Below are 15,029 nucleotides of genomic sequence, written 5' to 3'. Positions count from 1 at the left end.
TGCACATTGTTTCTAATATTATAGTAGTCTTGATATCTTCTGAAACTTAAACTTCAAAGAATAAGTTTTTGAACTATTCAAAATAAATTAAACTGTTTTCATAGAGAGTTTATAACTCCAACTACAAGAATTTGGAACCAAGGCTGCCTGCTCTGCAGTGCTTAACTTATTCCATTTTAGTCTTTTGTCTGGAAGCCTTTGTGTACTGTCTAGTAGGGCTGTGGGTGATAGCTTAGATAAACCATGCTGAGGATAGTGTAAAATATTGTTAAAACGATTGTAAAAATAGTAACTTGGTACTACACGTTCTTCTTGCTGTGACATTCTCGTCATCCCTGCTTAGCTTGCTGTCAGAAAAAGAAGTCTCTTTCTGTAGTTAGCATAGGAAGGCGTTATCTAGCCAAACGAAGAGTGATCTTGGCTCTAATCTGCCATCATTAGCGCAGTTGGAGCAAAGGCCTTACTTCAGAGCTGTGCCTACAGGTGAAGGGTTGGGGCATTTATTTCTTTAGTTTGACTTCTTTGGGATTTTTGACACTCTTGGCATAGGAGGTGAGCAGAATCAGGGGTGTTTGTAGTAAAAGCATTGGCCAACCAGAGTCATCAAAACTCCGCTGTGGCACTCCCTGGGCTTCCCGTTTCACTCCTGTGCTGCTTCTTGAGAGGAGGACATGCTGCTCCTTGAGAAGAGGACTTCTTCCTAAAGTCCATGCTCTGTCTCTCACATAGTTTCAAAAGCTGTTTATGCTGCTTTCGCTCTACCTTTCAAATGCATCTCTTATTTTCTGTAGCACTAATTCCTTTGGGCCACAGCTACATCATTCCAGTGGCTTTCCTAGCCCCATGATCTGCCTAGTTATTAGGCTGTTATGCTTCATTGGTCATCTTGAAAGTCACCTAATAGATGCTTTTGCCAGCTGTTGAGACATCTCATGGAGACAGTGACTAAGAAGAATAGTAAATACATTGGAGTAGAAAGAGGAGGAGAGAGTTCTTTTGTACTGAACAGGCAAAAGTAGCAGTAACACAGTAGATAATTTCAGAAGTGATGTTACTGAGGAGGCCAGTCTTCACAGAGGAAATACAGTCCTATAACTACATCGATTTAGATATATCTAGCCTTAAGTTAAGTGCCTTGCCCTAGTGGCAATATTGGTATGTGTCTGTGGTGGTGGTTGTCTGTCTTTTTTCTTCTCCTAATCTTACCGGCCTTCTCTAGGAGTACAGACCTGTTGTTTTCTCTCAGATGGACTTGGGAAGAAAACAAGAGTTTGTAAGGCATATGTTGCACAAAGTAAATTGGTACGGGGCTGCAAGTGTACCACCTGCAAGATTGCCTTGAAAGCTCTGCTGTCTGGAGAACTCCAAGAAATGCCCTCGCTTTGGAAGAGACTAGTCCAGAGTACATTTCTGCAGGCTTTTCTGGGAGTAGCGGGGAAGGAGTTTGCTTCTGGCTCACCCAAAATTGGTTACACTTGTTCTGCAGTAATGTGCTGAGATGGCTGGGCTGAGCTGTACTGCTCCATGTGGATTTCCCAGCACAGTTGGCATTTGCCAGCAGTCTCTGAGCCCAACAGTTGGAGCCGTGTTCACAGATACCATACTTGCTAAAACTTCCTCTGTATTGGAACAAAAAAACTTTGTTCTCCCATGCTTGCTTTTATAATTTTGCTTTCTTTTTAATGCTTACAACATTAGCAGTTGTACTGTGAGGAAGAGAGAGGTATATATGTGTGTGCAAGCGTATTTAAGTGTATATATAAACACACACAAATTAAAATTTTGACAGAGGCTGGTAACAGTGAAGCACAAGTGATGTAAACAATTCTGCATCCTTTTGTAATAGAAGGTAAAAATGACAAAGATGAGTTAAAGATCAACGTAATTTTCATAGAATCATAGAATTGTTAGGGTTGGAAGGGACCTTAAAGATCATCTAGTTCCAACCCCCCTGCCATGGGCAGGGACACCTCCCACTAGACCAGGCTGCTCAGAGCCCCATCCAGCCTGGCCTTAAAAACTTCCAGGAATGGGGCTTCCACCACCTCTCTGGGCAACCTGTTCCAGTGTCTCACCACCCTCATGGTGAAGAACTTCTTCCTAACGTCCAATCTGAATCAACCCATCCCTAGTTTTAATCCATTTCCTCTAGTCCTACCATTACCCGACATCCTAAAAAGCCCCTCACCAGCTTTCTTGTAGGCCCCCTTAAGATACTGGTAGGCCACTGTAAGGTCTCCTCAGAGCCTTCTTTTCTCCAGACTGAACAACCCCAACTCTCAGTCTGTCTCATAGGAGAGGTGCTCCAGCCCTCTGATCATCCTCGTGGCCCTTCTCTGGACACGTTCCAGCATGTCCATATCTTTCTTGTAGGGGCTCCAGAATTGGATGCAGTACTCCAGATGGGGTCTCACAAGAGTGGAGGAGAGGGGAAGAATCACCTCCCTCAACCTGCTGGCCACGCTTCTCCTGATGCAGCCCAGGATACAATTTGCTTTCTGGGCTGCTAGTGCACACTGACGGCTCATGTTGAGCCTCTCGTCCACCAGCATCCCCAAGTCCTTTCCTTCAGGGCTGCTCTCAAGCCAGTCGCTGCCCACCCTGTATCGGTGCTTGGGATTGCCCCGACCCAGATGGGGGACGTTGCACTTCGTCTTGTTGAACTTCATGAGGCTGGCATGGGCCCACCTCTCCAGCCTGTCAAGGTCCCTCTGGATGGCATCCATTCCCTCCAGCGTGTCAGCCACCCCACACAGCTTCGTGTCATCGGCAAACTTGCTGAGGGTGCACTCTGTGCCACTGTCCATGTCGCTGACGAAGATGTTAAACAAGACCGGTCCCAGTACTGATCCTTGAGGGACTCCACTTGTCACTGGCCTTCACTTGGACATGGACCCATTGACAGACACTCTTTGGATGTGGCCGTTAAGCCAGTTCTTTATCCACTGAATTGTCAGTCCATCAAACCTATCAGCATGGAGACCAGGATGTCATGCGGGACAGTGTCAAAGGCTTTGCTCAGGTCCAGGTAAATGACGTCAGTTGCTCTCCCCTTGTCTATTGATGTTGTGACCTTCTCATAGAAGGCCACCAGGTTTGTCAGGCACGATTTGCCCTGGGTGAAGCCGTGCTGATTGTACCCAATCACCTCTTCATTATTACTCTGCCTCAGCAGTGCCTCCGGGAGGATCTGCTCCATAATCTTACCAGGCACAGAGGTGAGACTGACTGGCCTATAGTTCCCTGGTTCGTCCTTCTTTCCCTTTTTGAAAATGGGGATTATGTTTCTCCTTTTCCAGTCAGCGGGGACTTCACCAGACTGCCATGACTTCTGGAATATAATAGAGAGCGGTTTAGCAACCTCATCCGCCAGTTCCTTCAGTACCCCTGGGTGTATCCCATTGGGTCCCATGCACTTGTTCACTTTCAGGTTCATCAGATGGTCACAAACCTGATCTTCACTTTCAATGGGCGGTTCTTTCCAACCCCTACCCCTGCTGTCTTCTGTGACTCCAGGAGTGTGGCTGAAGCCCTTGCCAGTGAAGACTGAGGAAAAGAAGTCGTTGAGAACCTCAGCCTTCTCCATATCACTTGTCACCAGCTCCCCTGTTTCCTTTCTGAGGGGGCCCACACCCTCCCTAGTAGTCTTCTTACCATTAATGTACCTATAGAAATTTTTGCTGTTTCCCTTGATCTCCTTGGCTAGATTTAATTCTAACTGAGGTTTAGCTTTTCTCGCCAGGTCTCTTGCTGTTCGGACAGCTTCCTTATATGCTCCCCATTCCAGCTGTCCTTTCTTCCACTCCTTATAAAGCTTCTTTTTGTGTGACAGTGTGTCCAGGAGCTCCCTGTTCATCCAGGCAGGTCTCCTAGCATTCTTTCCTGCCTTCCTCTTTGTCAGTATCGTTTGCGCCTGGACACAGAGAAGGTGATCCTTGAATACTGACCAGCTGTCCTGGGCCCCCCTTCCCTGTAGAGCTTTGTCCCACGGCACTTTGGCCAGCAGATCCTGAAGCGATCAAAGTCTGCATGCCTAAAGTCTATGGTCGTAAGCTTGGAATATATCCTCCTAGTTGCCCTGAGGATCTTAAATTCTATCGCTTTGTGGTCACTGCAGCCAAGGTTATCCCTGAGCCTCACGTTGGTCACCAGCCCAGAGAACGAGGTCCAGCATAGCACCATTTCTTGTTGGTTCCTCTACCATTTGGAGGAGGAATTTGTCATCAGTGCATTCCAGGAACATCCTGGATTGCTGGTGCCTTGCTGTGTTGTCCCTCCAGCAGATGTCAGGGTGGTTGAAATCCCCCACAAGGACCAGGGCCTGTAAATGCAAAGCCACTTCTATCTGCCTATGGAGGGCCTCATCCGCTTGGCTCTGCTGGTCAGGTGGCCTGTAGCAGACCCCTACTGTAACATCGCCTTCCCCTATCTTCCCTTTAATCTTAACCAGAATCTTAATCTTAATCAGAACCAGAACCAGAAGTTTTCGGTGCTAAGCTCTCACTTATTCCCTTTTGTACTATGAGCGAAACATAAAAAGTCCCTTTTCAGCCCCAGTGAGTGTAAAAAATGCTGGCTTCAGACAGCATTTTGCAGGTTTCTATCGCTTCTTAAGAAAGGAAGAAAGAAAATGTAAATCCATCAGTTCTTACTGTCTGTCTCTAGTGCTGCTTCCATTCTCCTTTCTGGATGGAAAGAAGAAAGTGTCTAGCTGGATATGTAGTTGATGAGAGTGAGAGAAGTTGTGGATAGCCCAGTAACAGTCATGTGGAGCCTTCCTGCTCTTGTCACCCCAGTTATTTTGTGGGCGACTTGTGGGGTACGCAGAAATTTGAGAACAGAGGATTGGTGAAACCCACCTGCTGGATGGGAGCTGCTTGGAATGAGCAAGGTGGGGAATGCCAGCCAGTGTGCTGCTCTAATTCTGCTGCTGTCTTGAGATGAGGCATCTGAAAACAGGATTGCCAAGGAGACAGATAACACCTGAGGCAAGTGCCTGAAGATCTGCTGCAGCTGGGGAACTGCAAGCCTAGAAGTCTCCTTTTCAGAATGCACTACCTGGCAGGTGCCTCCCAAATCCTCTTCAGAGGACACGGCAAAATTTATTTATTTTAAGATGATACTGCTGAGTGCAGTGCCTGTGTAGAGCTTAGAGCATTCACTCAAGATGTTAAAGGTCTGAGTTAATTTCTCTTGTCAGCCTGGGGATACAAGTCTGCATCTTGCAGCGGTCCAAAGAGTTGCCCTTATTGCCAGGCTGTGATGAGGAGGGGCATCGTATTTGCCTGCTGCTCAGAGCTGAATCCCTTTTACAGCAGAGACCAGAAGCTTCTTGAGACAAGCAGAAGAGCAAGCAAGGAGGAGGAGGATTAACTACCCAAGCATCTGCTTCAAAAGGCACTCAGAGTAGAGAGTGTCCAGCATGCTCTTCGAATGAGTTAGTGAGCAGTGTTTTTCATACAGGAGGTGAAAGGTTTGATTATGGGAGGCAATTTGGGTGAATGGCTATGAATTAATGGTGTTTATACGGAGCGGAAGGGAACACAGTAAAAAAACCAGTAGCCTTCATAAAAAGGAAAGAGTTCATTTCCTTGGTGAAGCTGTACAAAGGGCTCAAATGCAAACTCTCCCACCTCGTAAAGACAGGGAATGTAAATTGCAAGCTCTTAATTGACCTCAAATGCAAGAAGGAACCAAACAAAAAGTGGGAACTGGGTCAAATGGTAAAAGACAAGTATAAGTGAGTGTAGCACAAGGATGTATGTACAGAATTAGAAAGGTCAAGGCACAAAATAAGATGCGACTAGCAAGAGAAATTGAGAGCTACAGTAAATAATTTTTAGGATGTCAAAGTCTTTGCTTCACTTTCCGAAAAGGAACTAACATGGTAGCTGACTTGGTATAAAATGCTTCTTAACTAAAAATAATGTAACTGTGTCATCCTTAAGTGAAAGTTGATACAGTGGACTCTTTTGTGTGTCACTTGGCATCTATCCCACATCAGAATCTTTAATTTTCTACTTGTATTTTGGCCTGACTAGTGCTAACCATGATTATTTGCAATACTGTCTCTGCCTGCTTTACATTTTTCATATCTGACATGCAGTGTGCCTCCCAGAGGAGGTCTTTTAATCTCGTCTTTCTTCACCCTCAAGCTGTGTAGACTTTTCTCCAGTCAGTGCACAAAGAAGCTACTGAGCTGCACCTTCCCCCAGCATCAATAGGATTTGCCAACATAAATCTCTCATCTATCAGTGGATTAACATGTTTAAAATGCAACTCACTGAGTGGATTAAAGAGCTCAGGCATGGGTAATAAGATATAGTACCTTTTGCTGCAGTAATGCCAGTTCAGATCAATCCAGGATGTTAGTGACTGGGAGTTACATTTGAACTGCATCAACTGAGTACGGTTACAAACTCATGTCATTAATTCCTTTCTGGAATGGGGAGCTAGTGAATGGAGTGAGCTGTGCAAGCAGTGCCTTCCCATTTCAGGGAATAGAAATATATGCACCCAGATTTAACTTGGACAGATTTTAAAATGTTTGGTAGAAAAAAAATTGTGATGCAGTGGGATTTCTTGTTTCATCCTTTTCAAGAAAAGGGGTGATGTTTGCTAGGGAAGGAGGGGCAAAAATCCCAGTATCTTCTTTATTATTCATAATTTTCTTAAAATGTGGATAAAGTTTGCAATAATATTTGTAACTTTGTTCAGTTCTGCACCTCAGATGACATGGCCCAGTGCACTGATTGGTGTCCTCTGGCTATCTTCTTGGGACAGTTGTGGCTACCTCTGCCGCTCCCCTCTGCTGCAGACTGCTCTGTATGGAGGAGTATGGGACTGGTCTGCACACACATGTGGGGGTCTGCACACACATGTGGATTTTGTTCTGTTTTTAAAACTCCTGTTGTTGTTTTTTTTTTTTTTAAGGGACAGTTCCCTTTTGTTCTTCAGCATTTAAAAGCCTTTTTTGCATATACCTGTCACAGTACTTAGCACAACCAACATTTTTGTCTTTAGAAGTATATAGCTGCTATTACAGAACTAATGTGTTTGGACTCCCTTGAGAAGGGAGCCACTTGGAAAAATGAGCCACAGTTTATTTCCAAACCTTGAAGTGATGGGTATGTGATTTTTTTTCCCTCTGAATTTTTGAAACCATTTGTCAGAGAAGATAAGCTTCAGCCGTTGTTAAAAAGAAGCAATCATGTGGCAAAACAGTTTAGCAGTTCAAGTAAGGGCCAGAGAAACTGTGACCCATATGAAAGGTCAGGTATGCCATTCTCTACATTTTTTTTTTTTTTTAAGTTCAGTCATTCTTTTACTCCTTCCTGGAAGTAGTTGGTAATGCAGAGTTTGGTGATGTGTAGTGTCCTAAAATAGATTTCTGCATTTGGAAAATATATCTGTTAAGTAGAGCAATTAGTGATTGTGTATTGGGTTGTTTTTAAGATAATTCAGGTGTTTTTCTGTAAGGCTATTACCAAGGTTATAATTGTTCTTACTTCATTTTAGAATCATAGAATGGTTAGAGTTGGAAGGGACCTTAAAGATCATCTAGTTCCAGCCCCCTGCCATAGGCAGGGACACCTCCGACTAAACCAGGTTGCTCAAAGCCCCATCCAGCCTGGGATGGTTCCCTTCTTTCAGGAAAACCTTACCAAGCAAAAGTTATAGCAGAAACTAGAACTCACTCATAACCTAGTATAGTGAAATGGAGACTGTATAGCATCATGATAGTTATGAACAAAAGAGAATCCCAGTTTCTTTCCTGTGCTTATAATTAATTCCTGCTTCAGCTGAAGTCCTGTTTCACATGATAGTTTTCTCATCTGTGTATGTAATTATAATAGAAATAATACTTAAGATTTTCAGACAAAAGATGATGAGTAAATTATCATCATTACCAGATTTCTTGGCTGCCTAATACTAGGTTCAGGGATGTTTGTACATATGTGAATGGAAATGGACTTCAGTGCAGCAGTACTGAATACGCACATGAACAGCTGGCATAGCAGGAGGTAATTGCGTGTTTAAATGTTTGCATGGGTCCATGAATTTTGTAGCTGGCCTCACGGTAGCTGTGTGAACGTTGACTTTTTTGTTCCATGAAATTCCAAAACTTTCGCACACTGATGTTGATTTAGTTCTTTCATTTCTATAATGAAAATAAATTTGGGGAAATAAGGATTTGGTGTACAGGGATGGGTATTTTAAATAGGATCTTTGACCACGTGGAGAACACAAGAGGAGAAACACAGTGTGTGCAGGGCAGCCCTGACAGCTGGTGGGAGGGTTTAATGACTGAAGGACCAAGGGTCCTGCATGTCCAAGGTAGCACGGCAACCAGATCCAAACTAACCTTGGCAAGTCCGGGATTTGAGGTGTAATGACTATATAGCTATCTTGAAAGCCAAGAAGGTCTCTTCTAGGACTGGAACTGTCTGGAAGAGTGTGCTTCATGTGTTCTTGCCTATTGCTGCCACCAGTTGCTAGTTTTCAGGTATTGGCCTGAGGCAGTATCCGTTGAACACGGTTCCAAAGTTGAATGACCCTTGCTGGAAAGTAAATGCAAGTTTTCTGCCCAGCGCTTGCCTTTTTAAGGGTTGAAAGCCAGTGCATTAGGTGTCTGTAAAGAAACTAAAGGCTGTGTGAGAACACCTCAGAATCAAGCTTTAAAAAATAATCTGGTAAAAGCAGCAGTTATGTCTTACTCAAAAGCCCTCAGTAGCTCTCCTTTTCTAGAATGGAGGTTGCTTTTTTAAATGGCTTGTAACCTCATTGACTTTTTCTTTCTCTTTATCCCCTTTTCTTCTACTCGTTATTATTCTGTGTCCATTGTAAGCCCAAATGCCTCTGTCCCAGAGAGCATCTCTTGCTAATATAACAGTTGCATAGTGCCAGATTAGTTGTTTTGGGTCAGATGATTTGCTTGGTATTGCTCATGAAGCTGTCAAAATTAGTGTGAATTTACTCTGTTATGCCTCTTGCTATTTTATGTTATGCAGATGTAGATCAGACAAAGTGAAAGAAGTGGGAGTTTTGGGTGTCTCTTATTCCTTTTACCGTATTCTCGTTGACTCTGCTTCTCTCCAGAAAATGCAATAGAGATAAATTAAAATGGATAATGTTTTCCCACCTTTGCAGTTGTGGTTGTCTTGTGCCTTCTTTTTTCTGCTTCATTCTGTTTTGTTTTTCCTTCATCTCCACAAAGGAAAGCCTTCACAAAGCTCCAGAAATGCGCGATGGGATGTGCCAGCAGTGGGTCTACCTTTATTTAGTTTTGTGTCCCTGAATTCTGAGGCTGAGGAACCACTGCCATAGAACACTGAAGGTCAATGTTACAGTGACAATGGCTTTGCCACAGATTATTTAATTTGTTTCTGAGTGATGGCTGACAATGCTACACAGTGGGCATGGCTCCTGGCCAGTTTTGCCTTGCTCTCTGTGTGGCAAAGTAAAATGATTCAGCTGGATGCAGTCAGTAGATGTCTTGAGGCATGGGTTTGCCAAGTATTAAAAAGGGGAGGATAATTAATAAAGAGTGTCTGAGCACCAGACGGATAATGACATGAAAGTGTGAAAAGATGCAGAAAATAAAACTATTATTTGGCATGTATATGTATCCTTAGGCAGCTAAGTGCCTGTGCAGATTTATTCCCCTTTCACTGAATTTGTTGTTAGTGTTAATCAGCAGATGTCAATGTCTTTCTTGCCTGAATTAACAGTAGGACTTTTTTTTTGTAGCATTCTGTACTACTGCTGAGGAGGCAGCGACAAAAATCTCCTGGTTATGTGCCGGTGTATTGCACATATTTGGGATGGTTGTAACAACCCCATTAGAACAATGGTTCATCGTCTTGATAATTAACAGAATCCAGTTGGTCTGATACAGGTGTTTTTAACTTGAAGTGCTTTTAAGAAAGGAAGACATGAACAGCACCTTCTAATGAACAGTTCTTATTATTCGAAATTAGGTTGTTATCTTGCTATACAGTAAATGCTAATGGGTCATGTATTTTACTATTCATCAAGAAGATAGCTACGTATCTTCCAGTGGTATGCTGTTAATGTGCCAAACAAATGGCACGGTTGGTTTGTTCTTTCTCTCAGTCTCTCAAGAGAGGATTTTGCGTTTTGTGGTATAGTGTTTTGTTCTGATGGACGTAGAAATGGGTGTGCACCCTGCGATCACTGGCAAAGGCAAGAGCGAAGCACATTTTGCCCTTGGAGTGAAATGTGGTGATGTCTGTGGGAGGGTGTTGTTCCAGGGGGGATTCTTGTTGCAGTCTTGCACCTATCTCAGTAAAGCTCTTCCAGCTGCACGTGGCAGCTTGCCCTTCACTGCAGGCAGCTGCACTGCACCAGGGAACAGAGCTGTGGACTTTAGGTGACCTTCTCAGCAGCATGGATTGAGGCAGTTTGAAGGTAGACATAATGACCTAAGAGAGAGAGCACTTGCATTGATGTGCTCAGGGCCTTTACTTAGTATGGTGAAGCTTTTTGTGAAACACTTGCTATGCCAACTCTGCTGGAGTCATACCCAGAGTTCTTCATGTTTGATACCTGAAAGTCAGTGCTTTCTCTTTAAAAGTCATCTTTGTAAGTACTTTGGTAGCTAGCAAGTCTTTGTTTCATTGTTTCTATATTGAACATCCCCACCAAAAAATGTTTTCCAAATCAAATGTTTTTTATTTTTCATTTTTCATGTTCGTTTTGTTTTATGAGTTTTTGTTTGGTTTGTTTGTTTGTTTTGTTTTTATTTTTTTTTTAATAGTTTCCCTTGTTTTCTGCCTTCCCTGCCTCCAAAGACTTGACAGTAGCTCCCTCCTGCTTCCCAGTTCTCAATTCCACCTTGATTAACTCTGAGTCCAGTTGGGAAAACATATTTTATTCTTCTTCCATTCCTGTTCTGTTGCAGATTTTGACTTGAACTATTTTTGGCATTGGAGCAAGTTTACAGACTACGTGCAGTGTGTCCTGACCTTCACTTGTGTGACCGGTTACATCACTTACCTCTGGCTTGACTCATCTCTCTTTGTGGAAACGCTGGGCTTCCTTGCAGTGTTCACCGAGGCTATGTTAGGCATTCCCCAGCTCTACCGTAACTACCAGAATAGGTCTACAGAAGGAATGAGGTATGGTGTTTGTCTTACATAAAACAAGTAAGTGTGTGCATGTGTGTGTAGGTCAATCTTTGTGTAGTGTGGGAGTACTTTCCTAGATAGGGCAATGGCATCTTTCTAAATTTTACTTGAAAATACAGCAGCCGTCAGAGTAGATTGTCAGCTGGAGCAGCACTGCTGAAGGCCGTGGAAGCTCTGTTACACCTCTGAGGTCTGACCCATTGTCCAAGTCCAGCTGGACAGTTCGAAGGTGAAACAGTTTTTAGTAAAATAAACATGTAAAACTACTGCTGTTGCCATTAGCAACTCAACTCAAGCTGTGCTCCACTGGTAATTAGAAATGGACTAAAGAAATCTTGTGTATCAAAAGTAATAAAGAGGGAGAAAATACTTTGAGCCTGCAGTGAATAACTGTCAGTGTAACTTACATATTAGCTCACCACTTTTTCTCATGTATCTACTCATCACCTTCTTGTAATGCATTATTATGTAAGTAGCAAATGACATCACTATTTGTTTTGTGTAAAAGTTTGTAACTCACATTTAAAAATGCTCAAATGAGATGTTTACAGTCATGACTGTGAATCCTTCTGTAAACAAATGAGGAACAGAAATAATCTTGTGCCCACTGCTGGGGTGATAAACGAGATTATCTTTTCATACAGTGTACTGGATATCTCAATAAAAACACTAAGATTTCCAAATTGCAAAGGCAACTTGTAAAGCTTTTTGAGAGAGAAATCGTTTCCTGTGGTGCATCTGTGCACTGATCTACAGAAACAGTACAGCAGCAAATTCAGTTCCCGGCGTGCTGTGATCATTTGTGACTCCTAACTGTCTTCTCTTTCATTGTTTTGACACGACTTCTCTTTCCTTGCTTTTAAACTTGCTGGGATACTTTTTACTTTGGTCAAAACAAGTAACCACTCCCCAACACCCCCAAACCAAAGCAATTCTGTCCTTTGTTGACATTTTTCCCTTCACTTGCTGGGCTTAGAGACACTTACACTAGCTACTTTAAGTTCTTTTCTAGGTTGAAATGTTGATGAGGGCATGTTCAGAAATCTGCATTGATGCTTAAGGCATTTTCTGATTGGGAGCCCCTTTGTTACAGAGTCAGGATTTACTTCGAAAAGATTGGGTCATTTTTCATGCACACTGCTGCCTTGGAAAATTCTGTACTTGTGATATTCAGAAGGCAATTTACCTACTAGACCTTCATGCTCTGGTTTGACTTTTCCCTTTCTGTTTTTTTATCTGTGAGTCATAATGTCGTAATGCCACATAATAATAGTTGCTGCCAAATAGTCTTTTGCTTTTCCATAGCTCCTCTCTGGGAACCTGAGTTTTAGTTTTCCAATTTCCTGTGTATGCTATTTAGCAAAAGGGAAAAAAAACCCTTTATGCTTCACAACAACACTTTCTTTGTAAAGCATTAAGTCCAGAATTGCAGAATTCTCGTCTAAAACTGCTTGTCAAGAGAGTGATGTGTTTAGTCAACAGAAAATAGCATAAAAGCTATTGTTCCCTTGTCATCAAACAGAACCAGGTCCAGCGATAGCCACCCTCCTTTTTGGCTGTGTTTACAGGTGTCCCAGCATGCATTCCCCTCTCTGGTTCTACTCTTGAAGCACTACTTTGTATGGCATTGCACATTGATGGGTCTGAGGACTGATGAGACAATACACAGATTATGCTGCTTTACTGCAGTTGGTACTCCTTTTTCAGGTTATATTGCAGTTTTATATATGTTGCAGGTAGCATGTATAGTTTCTAGCACTGTGCAATCCTGAGTTGAATTCATAGTCTCTTAAGGATTACCAGGCTGTTCCTACTGTGCGAGTGACTTCAGCTAGTGTATTACCTTCTGTTGAAGGAGCTCTTGGAAATATTTCCTCTGAACTTCCCTTCCTGTGCCTGCTTCTCTTTCTAAAAGCATGTTAGAGGAGGGACCCCAGTCCTGGACACACTGAAGGGAGAATATAACAGTCCAGCCAGGCTACTCATAGGACTAAGTTTATGACTTACATGGATATTTACCATATAGGGGCTAGTTGATGCCCACTGTTCTGTGCAGTTATTTGCTTCTCAGTGCAGAAATAACATGCATGTGGATGGTTGCACTGTCTGAAGCAACTGAACTGGTGATCCTCTGCCCATCAGCTGGGCCATAATGGCTGGCTGCCAGACATGCTCTTAGCAAGCCTCAGTGGCAAAGCAGAATAGATGAGTTTCGAGTGTCTTTGTGTCGTTAAGCTTAATGGAGAGAGCAGTAAGAATGAAGCTGTTCTATTTAGTGACCTTTTGGACGATTATCACATCCTGGTTGGAGGCAGTAACTTCTTAAACCATAGCTCTGTCACCTGTGGTGCATGAGTGAAGCCCATGTCCCTGATAAACATCACAGGCTTTACTACCGCCAGAGAAGGAGTTGTTTGGAGGACCTTGTGGCTTGGCTGAGAAATGCAGCACAATGCATCTCTCTCTGAATTGGGGCAGAACAGGACATAGCAGTTGATATGTTGTCTATTTCTACTTTAGCAAATAATTCCTTTCCTAAATGTAAATTGACAAAATAGAAATGGAGAATAAGATGCGGCCACATCTGATCAGGGTATCCTGACAGACTCCTCAAACATTACATTGTTTCTGAAAAAGGCAACAAGCAAATAACCCCGCAGCACGTCCCCCACTCCCACAGCACCCCTCCCACAATCACCCCTTTCTGTTTAAATGAGAAGTTGAAGACATCTCATGCTTGAGGTGGAAATAATTTCCTGATAAACTTGGAGACCAGAGGCCATGAGAGAGGTAAATGGGACAAGTGGCTGCGGTGGCACGCAGGATACCCTTTGGGAGTCTGTTGTGAAAAGGGTACCATCATCTCGCTTCTGTATTTCAATCTCTTACTGCCTGAAAAGTCCCCTACTGAAAATGTGCTCAGTGTCTGTCCAGTCACCTAGTAAAAGAGTAATTTAATGACATTAATTGTTGTAGGGATGGATTAGAATCATTAATATGATTATGTTTGCATTAGAAGAAGGAGGAAAGCAACCTCAAAACTTAAGAGCTTTGGAATAGAGGACGCATCCTGTTATATGGGGGAAAAAAAGTCATTATGAGGTTAAAAGATTGCTTATCACTTGTAAATTTATTTTACATTGTGTGGTAAAATATTTCAAGATTTTGACACCAAACACAACCCCCCCTCTCCCATCTTCCAGGAGGTAGAGATGCTGACTCTGCTACAGTTTGTATCTGATGCTCCTCGTGTTATTAACTGTTCTTGCTTTGTGACAAAAACCATACCGACAAGAACTTCCTCTGTCATTTATCTTTGTGTCCCCACTCCTAAGGTGCTTGCTTTCCAGTCTCTTTCCACTTCTAATAAACTGCAGTCATGAGAAAAGGTAGTGTTCAAGATGAGGCAGTGGAGATGGAGGGAGGGTTGGCTCTTGGCTCTGGCAGCCGTGCTGCTGCTGCACCCAGAGGTAGGTCAGTTCATTGTGAAAATCTCATCCTTGTGGGGACAACAGCTTTTGTGGAGCTCCTGCAGGGGGGAAGTGTGTGCTTTTGTGCAGGGGTGGGAAGAACCTCATCTCTGTGTGAGTCACAGGCTCATGCAGGCACTGGTGTTATTATGCAGTCATCATAATCCCATCAGACCTCCCTACACCAACGGAGTAGGGTGGAAGGTGGTCCTCTGTATGTCTGTGACAGAAGTGTAGGTGTGCTGTCCTACCCAAGGATGTGTTAACCCTGGGACTGCACAAGGGTGGGTTTGCTCCAGGGCAGCCTGTTGTGTTATCTCTCTGCTGCCCTGTCCTGCTCTGCTCTGGAAAAAGCAAGTGCCCTTTGTTGAAAGTTTTTCACAAAAGCTCATCAAAATCACTTGTCAGT

General features: G+C 43.2%; 1 protein-coding gene across 4 annotated transcripts in view; it reads left to right on the top strand.

Annotated features, from left to right (window-relative positions):
- Positions 1 to 15,029, top strand: part of SLC66A2 (solute carrier family 66 member 2) — a 68,718-nt gene that overhangs the window by 34,147 nt on the left and 19,542 nt on the right. For all 4 annotated transcript variants that reach the window (XM_063325783.1, XM_063325782.1, XM_063325780.1 and 1 more), the window contains one exon: positions 10,925 to 11,141. In XM_063325783.1, coding sequence (XP_063181853.1) covers positions 10,925 to 11,141 — 217 coding nt within the window. The remainder of the gene's footprint in view (positions 1 to 10,924; positions 11,142 to 15,029) is intronic.

Source organism: Chroicocephalus ridibundus, chromosome 2 (assembly GCF_963924245.1).
Source record: "Chroicocephalus ridibundus chromosome 2, bChrRid1.1, whole genome shotgun sequence".
Classification (NCBI taxonomy): Eukaryota; Metazoa; Chordata; class Aves; order Charadriiformes; family Laridae; genus Chroicocephalus; species Chroicocephalus ridibundus.
Note: the sequence above shows the minus strand (reverse complement) of the source record. Positions and strands in the feature narration are given on the sequence as shown.